This window comes from Benincasa hispida, unplaced genomic scaffold (assembly GCF_027475165.1).
Source record: "Benincasa hispida cultivar pf3 unplaced genomic scaffold, pf3_genome.v1.1 HicScf1853, whole genome shotgun sequence".
NCBI lineage: Eukaryota > Viridiplantae > Streptophyta > Magnoliopsida > Cucurbitales > Cucurbitaceae > Benincasa > Benincasa hispida.
In genome coordinates, this window is record NW_028326246.1 from 58,202 (window position 1) to 74,500 (window position 16,299).

The 16,299-nt window shown below is 32.5% G+C and overlaps 1 protein-coding gene across 1 annotated transcript; it reads left to right on the forward strand.

The window, feature by feature from the left end:
- Positions 1–9,277: 9,277 nt before the first annotated feature.
- On the forward strand, positions 9,278–12,460 carry LOC120084609 (uncharacterized). Its single transcript, XM_039040419.2, has 2 exons — positions 9,278–9,448; positions 10,100–12,460. The coding sequence occupies exon 2, from the start codon at positions 10,178–10,180 to the stop codon at positions 12,119–12,121; it is 1,944 nt and encodes a 647-aa protein (XP_038896347.1). The 5' UTR covers positions 9,278–9,448; positions 10,100–10,177; the 3' UTR covers positions 12,122–12,460.
- Positions 12,461–16,299: the final 3,839 nt, after the last annotated feature.

The following is a 16,299-nucleotide window of genomic DNA, read 5'->3' on the forward strand; positions in this document are numbered from 1 at the left end:
CGTGCATCCAATGCTTAATACACTGTGAGTTATTTAAGCATCTCAAAGCGATTTTTCAACTTACTCATTCGTTATGAAAACAGAAGAGACACCAATCTATTATCCCTTAACCGTCCAATTAATAAACAATGAATATAATCACATTATACTCATAACCTATGGATTAATATCATATATTAACCATACTATTTTTCCTTCACTAGATATAAATCATATTTATATCCAATTTCCTCCAAATTAATGTATCTCATACATAAAGTTAATTATATCATATATAATTAACTAGTTCAATTATATCATATATAATCGAACTCTCTCTTGTCAATTTGAACATTTCAAACTGACCCAAAAACTGATTCTTAACTTGTATCCAAGCTACCAAGAGGACCTTATGGACCTATGGCTCGAAGCTCCAATGGTACGTGAATAACTGACTAAGTTCTTTAGCCACGATATCCACCATATGTTAACTGTCAAACATTCCACTAAAGATCGACAGTTGAACTCTTCTTACCATAGATATATTTCTCTGTCCATTGGATATAACCAATCATTAATACGATGACTCTTCACAGATGCTCGTAAGTACAGCTGAGCCAATTTACCGTTTTCCCCTGTAGTTACATCTTACTCCTTAAGTATCACCAATCCCTCTAATGAATAATACAACATAGTCCCACTATGTGTGAACACCTCTCGAGCCATGAGAAGGTGTATGACGCCACATCGTTCAAGCCCCGGAATCAACCCTTAAGAGAGTAATCTATCTACTTACCCTTGTTTTCGGGGAAGGAGTGAACTTCATCTTGTGAAGCTGAGTTCTCAGCTACCAAATCAGATAAATCCCCAAAATGGTAGGTTTGAGTCGATGTTCTGGCCACTCGCACCCATGCAAATCAAAGAACCACCCTCAATGGCAGAGTTCCTAACTCACTCAGGATTGAGGTCATGTTACCTATGGTCATCCTAGTGAAGTGAAGTCTCTGTCATGAATGGAATTATATGACGAGACGTTAACACTTCGTGGTCAGGTCTTATACAAACTCTTTGTATAGAACACCCCGCTCGCATGTCCCCTACAAGAATGATCAGAATCAGGCCATCTGTGACAAGTCACAACACTTGTAACTATTCCACAAAGCGGGTCGCATCCGTAGTGTTACCAGGATAAGGTTTCCCTCCTATATCCATATACTACAGACCATTTTGGTTGTCACTTAAGACATGATCCACTTTATGTGCTTAAATTACATAAAGACAACCAGGGATATTAATTTTATTGGTTTGTGGTAAAATAAAAACATCTAAATATGCAAAGTCAAGAAGTGAAGTATATATCATATATATTATACATCACAAGCGTTCGTACAAAATTGTTTACAAACTACATGACACGAGACTTTAAGGCACAAACCCCAACAATCTCCCACTTGTTCTAAAGCGAAGTGAGGAGTACGAAAACAAGTACAAAATAATAAACTATGGCATAAAAACCCAATACAATAAAATCTCCCACTTGTCATAGTCCGCCGCGGACGGTCCTATAGACCCATGCTCTAAAGATGACCCTCAAACACTGTAGCCGTGAGAGCCTTCGTAAATAGATCAGCAACATTTTGCTCCGAGGCGATCTTTGTGACCATCATGTCTTCTCGATGCACTATCTCGCGGATCAAATGATACTTCCGCTCTATGTGTTTGTCGCGCCTATGACTCCTAGGCTCCTTGGAATTTGCCACAACACCACTATTGTCATAATAGAGGGTGATGGGCTTAGACATATCTGGAACAACTTCCTGCTCTGTCAAGAACTTCTTGAGCCAGACGATATTCTTAACAGCTTCACAAGTCGCTACGTACTCGACTTCCATCGTGGAGTCAGCGATGCACCCCTACTTAGTGCTCCGCCACAGTACAACTCCTTCTATTTGATCTCTTAAAGCAACGATTTCATGATCTCGCTCTTCTACAAATTTTGTGAGGAGATTTATCTTTCTCTCCATCTTTACCATGGCCGACTTAATCGCTATGTCAGTCACCATGACAGACACTACGTCAAAGTGCGATTCTTTATCTGATGGATCGGTAGCAGAAGCATAGTTGTCGAACAAGGAATTTTCTTTGATGACAATCCCGCCTTTAGGAGATTCCATCAGCTGTTCCTAGATTTTCTCTGTGATGACAGAACCTATGTAAGTGTCGCTTGTGATGGTAGCTTTAGATGCAACTTTCTTTAGTGTCATATGTAGATTTGTTGATTTGGATGACGAGAGAGAGATGAGAGGTAGAGAGATCCCACTAGGCGTGCCAATTTGTTCACACGAGAATTCAAGAGAAATTTATTTCTTGGAACTTGAACTTTGTATTTTTATTAATTTCGTGGAAAGTGAGTACAATCTTTAATACATAATATTTCGATGCTTTCAAAATAAACTAGAGTCTTTAAGCTGGTTGATTTTCTTGAATGATCGGCCTTCGGGCTTGTTGATCTTCTTGGATGATCGCCCTTTGGGTTTGTTGATCTTCGTGGATGATCGGCCTTTGGGCTTGATGATCTTCTTGGACGATCGGTCTTTGGGCTTGTTGATCTTCTTGGATGACCGACCTTTGGGCTTGTTGATCTTCTTGGACGATTGGCCTTTGGGCTTGATGATCTTCTTAGACAATCGGCCTTTGGGCTTGTTGATCTTCTTGGAGGATCGGTCTTTGGGCTTGTTGATCTTCTTGGATGATTGATGCTCGCATGAGGCTTCCAGAGAAACTTGTTTCGTAGAGTTGAACTTGAGTTGGTGTTGATGTTGATGTTGATCTGATGCGATGTGGTTCGATCTCCAGTACTTGATACTTTGATTCTCTCTCGGTTGAATGCATACGCTTAATGTATAGAAGCAAAGCGTGTAGATGTTCTTGAGCTTGGAGTCTTGGAAGAATGCTTGTATCTTCAAAGGACTTCAGTCATCAAGTGTGGTCAAAATGCTCGTATCTTCAAGGTGACTTCAGTCTTTAGAATGCTTGTATCTTCAAAGGAATTTAGTCTTCAGAATGCTTGTATCTCCAAAGGACTTCAGTCTTCAAGCATGGTTAGAATGCTTGTATCTTCAAAGGACTCCGGTCTTCAGAATGCTTGTATCTTTAAAGGACTCCAGTCTTCAAGCGTGGTCAACTTCAGGAGTCAAGGAGTCTTCTGATTGAAGAGAATTCCCTCTAAGCTATTTGGAGTGTAGAATTGTTGATCCTTCCAAATGAGGAAAGCTTCTTTATCATGCGATATAATAAATCGTAATTCCCTCTAAGCTCTCTGGAGTTGAATATGATTGAAATATTAGTTATATGAATGTGATTCGTATTAAAACTATAAAATATGATTCATATTAATTCTATAGGTTATGTGAGAGATTAATAAACTATAAGTTATATCATGCGATATAATAAATTATAGGTTATATATTATATGAGATATAATATGTTATATATTTTAATTATATTAAAGTTGGTGTGATATAATTATATATATATATATATATATATATATATATATATTAAAGTTGGTTATTTTTTATTTAATTTGAGATTTTGAATTTTAAAATTAAATTCAAAATTAGTGAGAGAGAGTTATTTTGATAAACTTCTCCTCTTTCCCCTTTTCATCTTTCTCAATCCACGTGAAATTAGTTTCATGATTTTCTCTAGGGTGGTAACTTTTCATCTTCTACCCTGAGATTTTCCGAGGGTTTTAATACACTATATGTGAATTTCTCTCCAGCAATAAAGCTCTCCCTCACCCAAAAAATTAATATTTAGAAGCTCATTCCTCTCTAGTGATTTTCGTCCTTGAGAATAATGAGGAAGAGCTCGCGGTGGTGTCCGATTTTGGAGATCTCTTGTTGTGTTCGTGAGTTCGAAACAAGAGGAAGGTTGTTCGTGACCTTTGCTGTGATCAGAAAGGATTCGCGAAGAATTAGTCTTCAAGGATAAGTTTGTTCTTAATCTCTTATTTTCTCTTTATTTTCAGAGAAATGCATGCTTAATTAGGTTTTATTTATCAAGTTTTTATCCTCTATATTATCATCGTTCTGTAAAATGTAAAAATGGGACAATTGTAAGATTCGCGAACCATCGTAAGATTTTTTTTTTGCTGCGAGTATTCACATATCCTTCACAATACCCATAAATGATACCCATCCAAAAAGGTAGGTTTTCTTCTTGTCCACTCTCTCATTTGTAATACATTTCTTTATACTTTTATTTTATATATCGTTAAAATTAATTATTGTATGATAATTTAATTTATAGTTTATAAAATTATATTAAAATTCAAATTATAGTGTTTGAAGTTAACTACTTCAATTTAATAAATCAATTAATATATATATACAATTTAATATATACCTAACATTTATTTTAGTTTAATAAATTAGTTTATATATACATAAACATTTTTTTCAATAAACTGTAAAAAACCAATGCAATAAAACTATCAATTAATTAATTAACTATATTTTTAATTAGTTAATGATCATTATAATTAATATGATATGAATTTATTTTTTAAATAATTATAATTAGTTTATCATTGACTAATTAGAGTTCATTAATTATTTTATTAATTAATACATCATAATTGTATAAGTTCAAGCCATAATGTTAAGAATACCTATTGAATGGGAAGGAATAAGTTCGACAGTGAAGGAAATCAGATATGAGGATTTCCATGAGAAGGGAATGATCGTTCCAAAATCCATTCGAAATTGAATACTAACAATTATAGTCAAGAAACGGAAACTAACAGGTCATGCACAATATGAAATTACAGCATGCTTTAAGATAAGATCGAGGAATAGAATATACATACCTTTGAAGACTCATTCTTCAAACTCCCTCGATCGAACTCTAAGCATCTAAGACAACAATACACGAACGCTCGATCGAACTTCGGTCTTATACAAACTCTTTGTATAGGACATTCTTGCTCATATGTCTCCACATGAATGGTTAAGATCAACCATCTATAGTAGTTCACAACACATGCAAACCTCTACAAAGCGGGCCGTGTCCGTAGTATCACCAGGATCAGGTATCCCTCCTTAATTCTTATACTATAGCCTTTTTTAGGTTATCACTTAAGGCATGATCCACTTATATATCTCATATACATGCTTAAGTTTGCATACAATAATCATGAAGCTTTGTTTATTGGATATGAGTAAATGCAAAATAAAATAACTCTTATTTTATTCATAACAATGTGTACAATATTTACAAACTACGAAACTCCGGGAGAATTAGGACACCAATTCCAACAGACAGTGGATCATGAAGTCTTGGCAATCTTCTCTATCTAATGAATGGGAGTCCGCTTTGAAATCACCCACCTTGCACCCACCCCTCGTGTATATGCTTCAACAGGAATTAAACAAAGGTAGATTGATACAATAGAAACGCCTGGTGAAATGCCCACCTGTAACTCAACAGATATAGTACATTACATAGTCCATTTTAGGGATTGTCAACTTACTCATTCAATTACTTTGGCATTGGGCATTCCAAAAATTGGATACTACCGGGTCAGATGAATTCAATAATAGAGGCCTGTTGATATTCTGACCTTCCTTCTCCTTTAAGAGATTACCCAAAAGAGAATCCAATGTTTCTTGGTCGTGGATATCTGAATAGGAAGAAATGCCCCGTGGTTTGCTTTGGAATAAAACAATTAGAATTAGGCTCATTGAATTGGAATGTATATTATCCATATAGGGGATCTTTTAATGGAGAAGATCCGTCGACCTAAGATGAAGAGATGGGTCTATCTATTTTATTTAGTTATTCAGTTAACCAATGATTCGTTATTGTAACATAACAGATAATAACAACCATTTTCAACCGACATGCATATATTTTTTTTATTTTCCAATGGATTTACATCTTTCATTAATGGATTTTTTTTTTATGTATTGAGTAATAACTCTGGTTGTTTGTTGTTCAAGAATTCTTGTTTAGGTTATTCATACCATCCATACATAATGTTTTGATCTAAGGTTTCAATTCTTCCATGTTTCAGTAGTAGTATATTGTTCCATGGAGCTAAGGTCCAAAATATGGACAAAACTGGTGTTTTCACGACTCTATCACCCAATCAATTTTGTTCCACTTAATCCCTATTTCATAACCACATACTTTTCCGACTAAGAAATGGGAAACCTTTCTCTTGTTACATGAATCCAATTTTCTTCTCATCTGGGAAAAGCCATCTTTCTCAACAATGTTTTCGTCATGTGATCCAATAGTAGTTTATTAGATAGGAGTAGATTTGATATACTAATAACTCTCAGATGGAGTATTAGAACAGAAAAATCTATTAGATAATAAACTTTTGGTTCTAAGTCATCTCTGGCGATGAATCAACAATTTGAAGTGCTTTTCTTGCATATTCATAAAAAAAACAACGTTCATATATAGATGTAGGAAGATTTGTTTGGGAAATAAGCAACCATTTTGACATCTCTTCATCTGCAAAGAATTCTCGATGTAAAAACCCATAAACAAAAGGTTGATCTTTGAATACGAAAAAGAGTGGATCTGCAGGATCCCAAATGAATTGGCTTATTCGAAAAAAAACCTTGTTCTTTCAAAGATCTATCTCGTGTCATGTATTGTACGATTTCAGTATTTTGCAAGTACTCCGAATGAAGTTCATCTTCTTTTATCATAAATGATCTACTTGCCTCAAAATGATCTAGCCCAATAGGGAAATCTCAATTCATTGGGCCTTGCGATACAATCAAATAGAAATCCCCAAGGGCGCCATATTCTATGAGCCCAAACTATGTGAATGAATAAATCCTCCTCTATCTGTTGCGGGTCGAGGACTCCTTCTCCTCCCCTTTTTCAAATTCTTATTCATATTATTCATAGATAAATCTCTTATCAACGATAGAACAAGATCTATTTTGTATCATATCTAAGGGGTTCATGGGTTCAGGCCGAAGATTCAATGTCATCGATCGTTATCAACTCGGCCGCAATCTTTTTTTGCCCGCGAGGATCCCAACAGAGTGCCTTCTACTTCTAATAGGCCATGAACTAGATCAGAATCATTCTCAACAAGTCCATAAGAAGTGATCCCATTTTTTCTTCGGGTCCGGGAAGACCAAAGGTCTTGAACGACCGTTTTGGCCGAAGAACTCAAAAGATAAAGAAGTATTGTCAATTTCATCATGCTCGTTCCAAGTTCAAAGTACCATTTGTACGAATTAGAACCCCCTTCGTTACATGATTTATTCTTCATATAGATAGATATAAGATCTATAGAATAATTACTTATAAGTACATTTTGTACAACAATCCTTCCTATCTGATAGAAAAGGATCCCATGATCTTGAATTGATCTTACCTGGGATCGAAAATCTCAAGTTTTTCTATGAAGAGCAGATCTAATTCTATTAGTGTCTATAATTGATTTCTTTTGTGTAATACTAATTGATAGGGCTACATTGGTAAGTGCTACAAGATCTCGTATATCGAAACCCATATTTATGGAACCAAATCCATTAATATGGACATTTTCTTTTCTAAGTGAAATCCTCTAGTATATAAAAGAGTGAAAAAGTGCTTTCGTCGTTGTGGAATAAGAAACATTCATATTTTAATACATGTATTTAATTTATTTGGAGTTATTAGAGCGGGATCCACTTTTTGGAGAATACGGGTCGAAGCAATAACAAGAATATTTCCAGTGGAACATTTTTCACAATCCTTGGAGAGATAGTTCACTAAAAGACCAAGGGATAAATAATTCTCGACTCATTCACATTCAGATCATGAATGTTTGGAGTCCATATTATGTCAGGAAACATTGCTTTTGCTAATTCGAGTTGAAGGGTGATATAAAAGTGGTCTATTTTTGACATCATATCCATAGTTAGCACATTCATCATACTCTTTATTTAAAAAAAAAAAAAAAACTTTAATTATAAATTACTCGTTTTACAAATACTTGCTAATAATTTAATGATATTATTAAATAATTAATTATTCTCAAAACTTTGAATTAAATTGATTGTTTATCAACCGGTCTATTAAAATTTTATAGAGTTTTCATGACTAATTTTACAAATTAAATACGAAAATAATTTATTTCTATAAAATTTTGATAACATTCTGCACAATAAAACACAACCATCCTTGATTATCAGCAATCTTATTTCCAGACTTGTTATTCCCAAACATCCTTAATTTCTGGACATCTATTAAACCTTAAACCAAACGACTCATAAATAATTATTAACTCCTCAACTCTCGATCCAAGGAGAATCTACCATTAAAATGTTTCGAGTCCAATTGGACTAAATTGACTTTGGGCATAAGTCTTAATATATTCAATCCATAGTAAAAGTGCTTACGATTATAATTTGATGAGGAGATTAAGAAAAAAACCAGTTTTTTAATACAACAAATCTGAAAAGTAAGAATTTGAATCCCTCATGCACTTATAAAACATCTAAAACTATGTAAATAAAATGTTCAAACTAATCATGAAAATATTCCAACCTAATCACAAAACTACTCTAACTTAGCAATAAATGCCAAGAGTAACACCATCAAACATAATTGAAAGACAAACACATCAAAATAAGAAGTTTTGCGAACTATTAAAATGTTAATGACTCATCAGTCTTTTTAATATTGTGAGTTTATTAATGTAACAATTATTTTATTTTATTTTTTGGAACATTTTTACATATAGAAAAAATATCAAACTATTTATAAAAAAAGTTATAGACTTCTATTAACGTCTATCACATAATATAGATTTCTATCAGTTTCATCACTGATAGACACGATGAACTTTTATCAACCTCTATTAAAGAAGATTAAATTTATTATTTTATGTAAATAGTTTTCCTTATTATTTTATTTTTGAAAAATTCTATTTTACTTTTTAGAAAGGTAACACTTATCTAATTACAAATTTAAATTACGACATTTAATGTCATGCATAGTTATACATTTGACGATTATATATGGTGTATGTAAATATTAAAAAAAATTATACACACATACTAATTAAAAAAATGTTAAAAGAAATATATACATATATACATATATACATATACAGATATACATATATACATATATATGTATAGATATAAATCATTCCTTTTTTGGAAGAAATATACCCATTTTTTTTATTTTGAAAAGAGAACATTTTAGGGAAAAAGCAGCTAAGAGGACTACTTCTATGAATATGGTTTATAGGAGTTATTTTTTCAAAGATAAACGAGGAGAAGGACTTGAGGTCGTCTGCAAGATTTAGCGCCCTATAAATACCTGAAAACCTCAGGGGCTGTAGTTTTAGGCTGAAAAAATTCGGAGCTCAGCGGACGGACAGAGCCTTACCGGAAGTGTATTTCTGCTGCCGGTGCGAGCTCGGAAAGTTCTTCATCTTCCGGTGAATATCTGTTTTCTTGTTTATGTCTCAGTTTTCTCTTTGGTTTCCTGCAAATTTATCTCTTTCTCGTGCTTTTCCTGTGTTTGTTTGTTCGTTCGTTATGATGACTTCATCATCTTCGTTGTTGTCGAATTCGATCCTGTAGTTATTTGAAACAGCGCGTTTGATTGTTAGGAACTGCGAGGAAAGATCGTACTGCAATACGAAAGTGAGAAACGTAGATTTGTTTGTTTATGTTATATACATATTTTTCGAGAGGGGAAATCCGGTTTCTTCTTATATTTTTGGTGTTCCCATCTCTTTTATGTACCGAAAGAAATGATTTTTGTTTAATCAATTGTGGCTGTCGTCATTGTTGCACGTTTTGAGATGATGGCGAGTGGGTTAGGGTTTCCGATGAAAATTGATTTTGTAGGGAACACGTGGATGGTATAGTCTTTTAATGGATTGAACTGGTGAAGCTGTCCAGTGGCTCTACCGAAACGGTTTTGATCTGCATCTTGCCGTCATCTTGAAACTTCATTATTGTTGAGTTTCTATGATATTCCATGAATCCGACCATAGGACTGTTTGTGCCCTATTGCATCTTCCTTATCTTTTGGAGTTTGGTTTTCGTTAGAATCTCTGTTTGATGTTTCCTTGTTTGTGCAGTTTGGAGATTTGCTATTTATTGCATTGAAGAAAAATTACAGAAAATATCATCCTGGTTCAGTGGTTTCTTTTGATGCCATGACTGTCCAGGCCAATTTGCGTCTTCTAACATATTCACAAGAGATTGTAGATGGACAACCGATTTATGTTTCCTCAAATTGTCTTCCAATTAAGGCGTTGAAATTTGAACCTGCTGGCCATTCTTTCCATAATGCTGCCCTTAAACTCCTTGGTTGTGAGGATGATGAAGTGAGCGATGACAATGAGCAGGTGGCTGATGAGGCAGAACAGAAATATGCTCCATCATTTGATTCATACAGCAGCAAAGGTAAAAAGAAATCTGGTGGAAGCACACAACAAGATCATTATGCGTTGTTGGGTTTGAGTCATTTAAGATATCTAGCAACCGAGGAACAGATAAGAAAAAGTTATCGAGAAACTGCTTTGAGGTATCATCCTGACAAACAAGCTGCACTTCTTCTTGCCGAGGAAACTGAAGCTGCAAAACAAGCAAAGAAGGATGAAATAGAAAGTCATTTTAAATCTATTCAAGAAGCATATGAAGTGTTAATTGATCCTGTCAAAAGAAGAATTTATGACTCAACAGATGAGTTTGATGATGAGATTCCTACTGATTGTGCTCCACAAGATTTCTTTAAGGTGTTTGGTCCAGCTTTTATGAGGAATGGGCGTTGGTCTGTTAACCAATCTGTTCCCTCACTAGGCGATGATAAAACTCCATTGAAAGATGTTGATGATTTCTACAACTTTTGGTATGCCTTTAAAAGCTGGAGAGAGTTCCCACACGCTGATGAATTTGATCTTGAACAAGCAGAGTCTCGGGACCATAAGAGGTGGATGGAGAGACAGAATGCTAAACTTTCAGAGAAGGCTAGAAAGGAAGAATATGCTAGGATTCGTACCCTCGTAGATAATGCATACAAACGCGACCCCAGAATACAAAGAAGAAAGGAGGAAGAGAAAGCTGAAAAGCAGAGGAAGAAGGAAGCAAAACTTTTGGCAAAGAAGTTACAGGAAGAGGAAGCTATTAGGCTTGCTGAAGAGGAGAAACGTAGAAAGGAGGAGGAGGAGAAACGAGCTGCAGAAGTGGCTCAACAGCAAAAGAAGTTGAAAGAGAAGGAGAAGAAACTCTTACGGAAAGAACGGACTCGTCTTAGAACGCTTTCTGGACCTGCCATATCTCAGTCTTTGCTTGATCTTTCTGTGGAAGATGTAGAAAATCTCTGTTCATCTCTTGACATTGAGCAGATGAGAAATATTTGTGATAAAATGGAAGGGAAAACAGGTATGGAGCTTGCGAAGGTTCTTAGAGATGCACAGGAATGCAGCAATTCAGATAGAAAGCATCAGGAATCCAAGAAAACTGGACAGCAGAATGGTTCTACAACAGCTAATGCCACTGTCCCGCTAAGCAGCAGCCTTCAGAAGAAGGAGAAGCCTTGGAGTAAAGATGAAATTGAGCTCTTAAGGAAAGGAATACAGAAGTATCCTAAAGGAACATCTCGTAGATGGGAGGTTATCTCAGAGTACATTGGTACAGAAAGGTCAGTTGAAGAAATTTTGAAGGCAACCAAAACGATTCTCTTGCAGAAGCCCGACTCTGCCAAAGCTTTCGACTCATTTCTTGAAAAAAGGAAACCGGCACAGTCCATTGCATCTCCGCTCTCAACTAGAGAAGAGTTAGAAGGTGTATCCTCTAAAAAACCCGAAGACAATGTGGCAGTTAATGGTAATCTGGATGTGTCCTCAGTAGTGCAAAATGTAAACAACCAAACTCCCAGTGATTCATCTGCAAATGGAGTATACTCTAGTTCGGAGCAAGACGACTGGTCAGCTGTACAAGAAAGAGCACTAGTCCAAGCTCTAAAAACATTCCCAAAGGAGACCAACCAGCGATGGGAGCGGGTTGCTGCTGCTGTTCCTGGGAAGACGGTGAACCAATGCAAGAAAAAATTCACATCAATGAAGGAGAACTTTAGAAACAGAAAGAATGCTGCTTAATTACTGAGGCAGGCTTTTCTTTGGTGACAAAAGTGGTCTGTTCTTCAATCTGAACATTGTTTTGCCATTTATTCATATAAAAACAAAAGGGTTTCTCTGGATATCCAACCGATTCTTCACAAAGGTCAGTCTATCATATACCTACGCATAGGTTTTTTATTTTATGAAATTTTATCATGCCTTACAACTTTTAGTTAGTTACCTGAAATTCCCTGAAGAGATAAAGAGTATTGCGTATGCGGAAGAGTTTTGTATTTCCCTTTCTTATGTTGTTTAAAACGATTATTCATGTAGATTCATGTTGAATTATTTATAGCATGTGGGCATTATTTAGAATGATCCTGAGTGTGTTCAGTTTTGGATGATCTGTGATTCATGTAGACACACTGGATATTTTTTTGGGGTCTAATTTAGTAAATGAAATTGCTGAAAATGTGATGAATTAATATTATTATTTCTTTGAGCATAACTTTGTAGATTATGCATCCACTACCATCTATATTCGAATTAAAAAATAAATAAATAATACTAAGGCTGTTAATAAGTTTGTGGTTCCATTGCATATTGATATGTTACTTTTGACATACACATAACTTACAGATGTTAAAAACTTTGTTTCTTTTTACTTAAAAGGGAAAATCAAACTTTCATAGAGGAATGTAAAAAAGTGCAGAAAGAACAAATGTAAAAGGTAATAGAAATGCAGCCTCTAAAATTGGCCAACACTAATTATAGGGAAAAAAAATATTCAGTTGAAAATAAGAACATCTCATGGATAATTACAAAATACTTGGAAAGCATTTGCTGAGCCTTTGCAGCACTCTTACAAAGAATGCACCAACGAAGACCAAAAAGAGTACTTCAAAACTTCCCATCTTTACGTATACTGCACTGAAGAGGCAATTTTTTTAAATAACCTTTTATGAACAAAGGCGTAAATATGTGGGTCAAATATAGTAAAATGTCACTGTCTATTAGTGAATATAGCAAAATGTTATCATCTATTATTGATTCTTTGAAAATATTTTTTACATTTTTTTCATTTAACACAGTTAAATTTCAGAACAGAGGAGGAGATGTGCTAGGAATAGTATTTTTTTTTTAACATGTGTTGTTTTCTGTTTTTTCTGTTTATCATAGTTCTTTATATCTTTTTTTAAATGAACATTTGTTAAGAGCCAAATTTTGGAAGCAAAAACATATTTAAAAAGATTATATTCTTTTAGATCCCATTTAGTAATTATTTAATTTCAAAATAATGTAGTTTTTAAAAACATGTTTGATTTTTTAAATTTGGTTAAGAATCTAACTCTTATCTATACTATATTAAAAGGGGCAAAATGGAGAGAATTTTTATCTTCCCATTTTACCCCTAATTTTTAATTATATCCCTAACCTGTCCTTGACTTAATAGTTAGTTATTTAAAACTCACATATCAAAACCTCATGTAGATACCTTTTTAACAAATCTCCTTTAACAAACATCCTTTCATTAGTTATCAATATCCTATATAAAAGTAACCATCATCAATGTGTAAGTGCTTCTCCAAATCCTTCTTGTGGTATTGAATTCGACCACTAAAGAGAGAATGAATAGACAATAGGAAAGAAAGCAATAATTTTAATCATTGGCACTTTCACTGACAATATCTTCGAGAAAAAAAGGCACTCAATAAAATAATGTAAGTATTTACTTTTGTTATATACATTTTTTTCTAAATCGATAAATCCTTCATGTATTGAATTCAAGCATTGACGAGAGAATGGGAGACAACAAGGAAGGGGAGATAATTCTAATTACCGAGAAAAATGGGAAGAATGAGGAGTTAGAAAAATAAGGAGATTTTATTCGTTTAAAATTTCCTTAATTTTAATAGCACAAACATTCATCTTCTCTATTTTCCAAAATCTTATTGTTCATTTAAGTTTTATAATCATTATCCTCTCATCTTTCATGTGAGTTTTTTTTTCTAAATGAATGAATGCATAATCGATTGAAAGAAGAGAAAGTTAGTTGAGGTGAATGAGAAAAATGCGGGAATGAAGAAGATTGAGATGTAGAGAGAAGATTTGAGAAAATTAAGGGAGATGGAGAGAGTTAAAATATAGGATCTTGGAAAATTCTTATAAATAGAAAAATTACAAAAATATTTACACTCAATAGCAAAAAGTTCCAAAAGTACAATACTTTTGGAAACTTTTGAAACTTTTTGCTATAAAATGTAGCTATTTTTAAATATTTTTTTATATTTTAAAAGACTCCTAATATGGTTTTTTTATAGGCAACAGATATTATCATAAATATTTAAAATATTAAACTTTTGAGATTCGTGATTTTTAACCAACAAAACTAACAAAATCTTTGAAATGAAAAAAAAAATTAACTACAACTATACATAAATATCCACATAATTAAAATATTCATCTCATCCATATGTGTGTATATATATATAAAAGACCAGTACATAATATGTTAAAACCATGGTTTGGTTTTGAAAATTTTAGAAAATCTGTATTTAGTTATGTGGTTTAAAAATTGTAGTATTCACATAATTTATTAGTTTGCTATATAATTTTAACCATAATTTCTTACCTATTTTGCTCTGGCTATATGTTTAATCAAAGTTAATAGGAGAAAGGTCCACATTTATAACAATCTTTCCTCAATTTCATAGTTAAAACATAATCGTAAAAAATAAATTATTCAATTTTTTTTAAGAAAATTATTCACAACTGTTAGAATGTATTGTGATTATCATATATTTTAATTCAATTAGTAACACTTCATTTTGAGAAAAAGTTCTCGAATGAAATATTTTTAAAAGTTTTAAAGTACAACTAAAATTGGTTTTTAGAAAATAAAAAATAATAGTCATTAAAAAAATAATTAGAATAAGGATAAGTTTTTTTTTTCGAAGTCGCGATATAAATTATAAGGTGATGATTATTTCATATAATGTCTTGTGAAAAAAAAGTTCATCATATTTCTTGGTTGAATAACTAAAATGAAAAATGTATTTTATTATTTTTAACATAAATCACAATATATTTTTATGAAAATAAGGTTAAAATAATGACATAAATAAATTTTAAACAAAAAATAAACATTTTTTGTTTCTATGAATTAAGGCTAGGTTTGTCATTGCGTTAGGGTTAAAATCATGCATTATCCTTTTAGCTTTTAGATTCTCCTAAAATCAGGTAGAATTTTTAATTAATATTTAGTTTTTAATTTTATACTTTAAAAAGAAGACTTATTTTATATGTTTATCTATCTCTCACCTAATCAAATCTATGTTCTATTTTTCATTAGTTAAATGAATCTTTTATATATACCATATTCTTTTTTTTTTTTTAAAAAAACTATTTTCTTTAATATTTAAAAATTAATCTATAACAAACAAAATTTATCTTACTAAACATTTATTTAGAATTTTAAATTACAAAAAATTTTAAAAAAATGATTATAAGTCTATTTTAGTTATTATATATAAAATAAGATGTTTTTGTATCTATTTATCAAACATTTTTTAACCTACTTTTTCAAGTTTAAGCTTAAATTTACCAAACACTATATTACTTCTTCTGCCAGAAATTATTTTAAAAGTTATAGCAATCCCAATCAGAGCCTAAAACTATATGATTTCAGGTATATCTCTATAATACAATACTAAAATATTAGCGTATTTATTTTAAATTTTAATTACTAGCACAATTTTTTACTTTGTATGAGATATAATTCTTTTAATGAAATTAAAAAAAAACGATAATATGAAAACACTGAAATAAAATTTGTTACATTACTCACTTTTAAAATAATATAGTAATTATAACAAAACTGTAATATTTATAAAATACTAAAAATCTTTGTATATTTCAAAACTTTTAATTAAAGTTACGAGATTTCACGTACAATGCACGTATTTCTTAACTAGTATTCACAAAAATGTAAAGGAAATAAGCTTAATTTTAAAAAGCGAAAAACAAAAACCAAAATTGTTACTAGAGAATTTTCAAGAAATCAAAGTTACTAATAAGGTAGACATAACGAGTAATTAACATTTAGCTTTCCTAGAGGTTGAAGATTCGATCTCTCATTTTCGCAATGTTGTAAAGAAAAAAACAAGTAATAAACATTTATGAGCTTAATTTGTCAATATTAATAATAATTGTTCACA

Coding starts and splice junctions, on each gene's coding strand:
- LOC120084609 (XM_039040419.2), top strand. CDS start 10,178: ATGACTGTCCAGGCCAATTTGCGTCTTCTAACATATTCACAAGAGATT.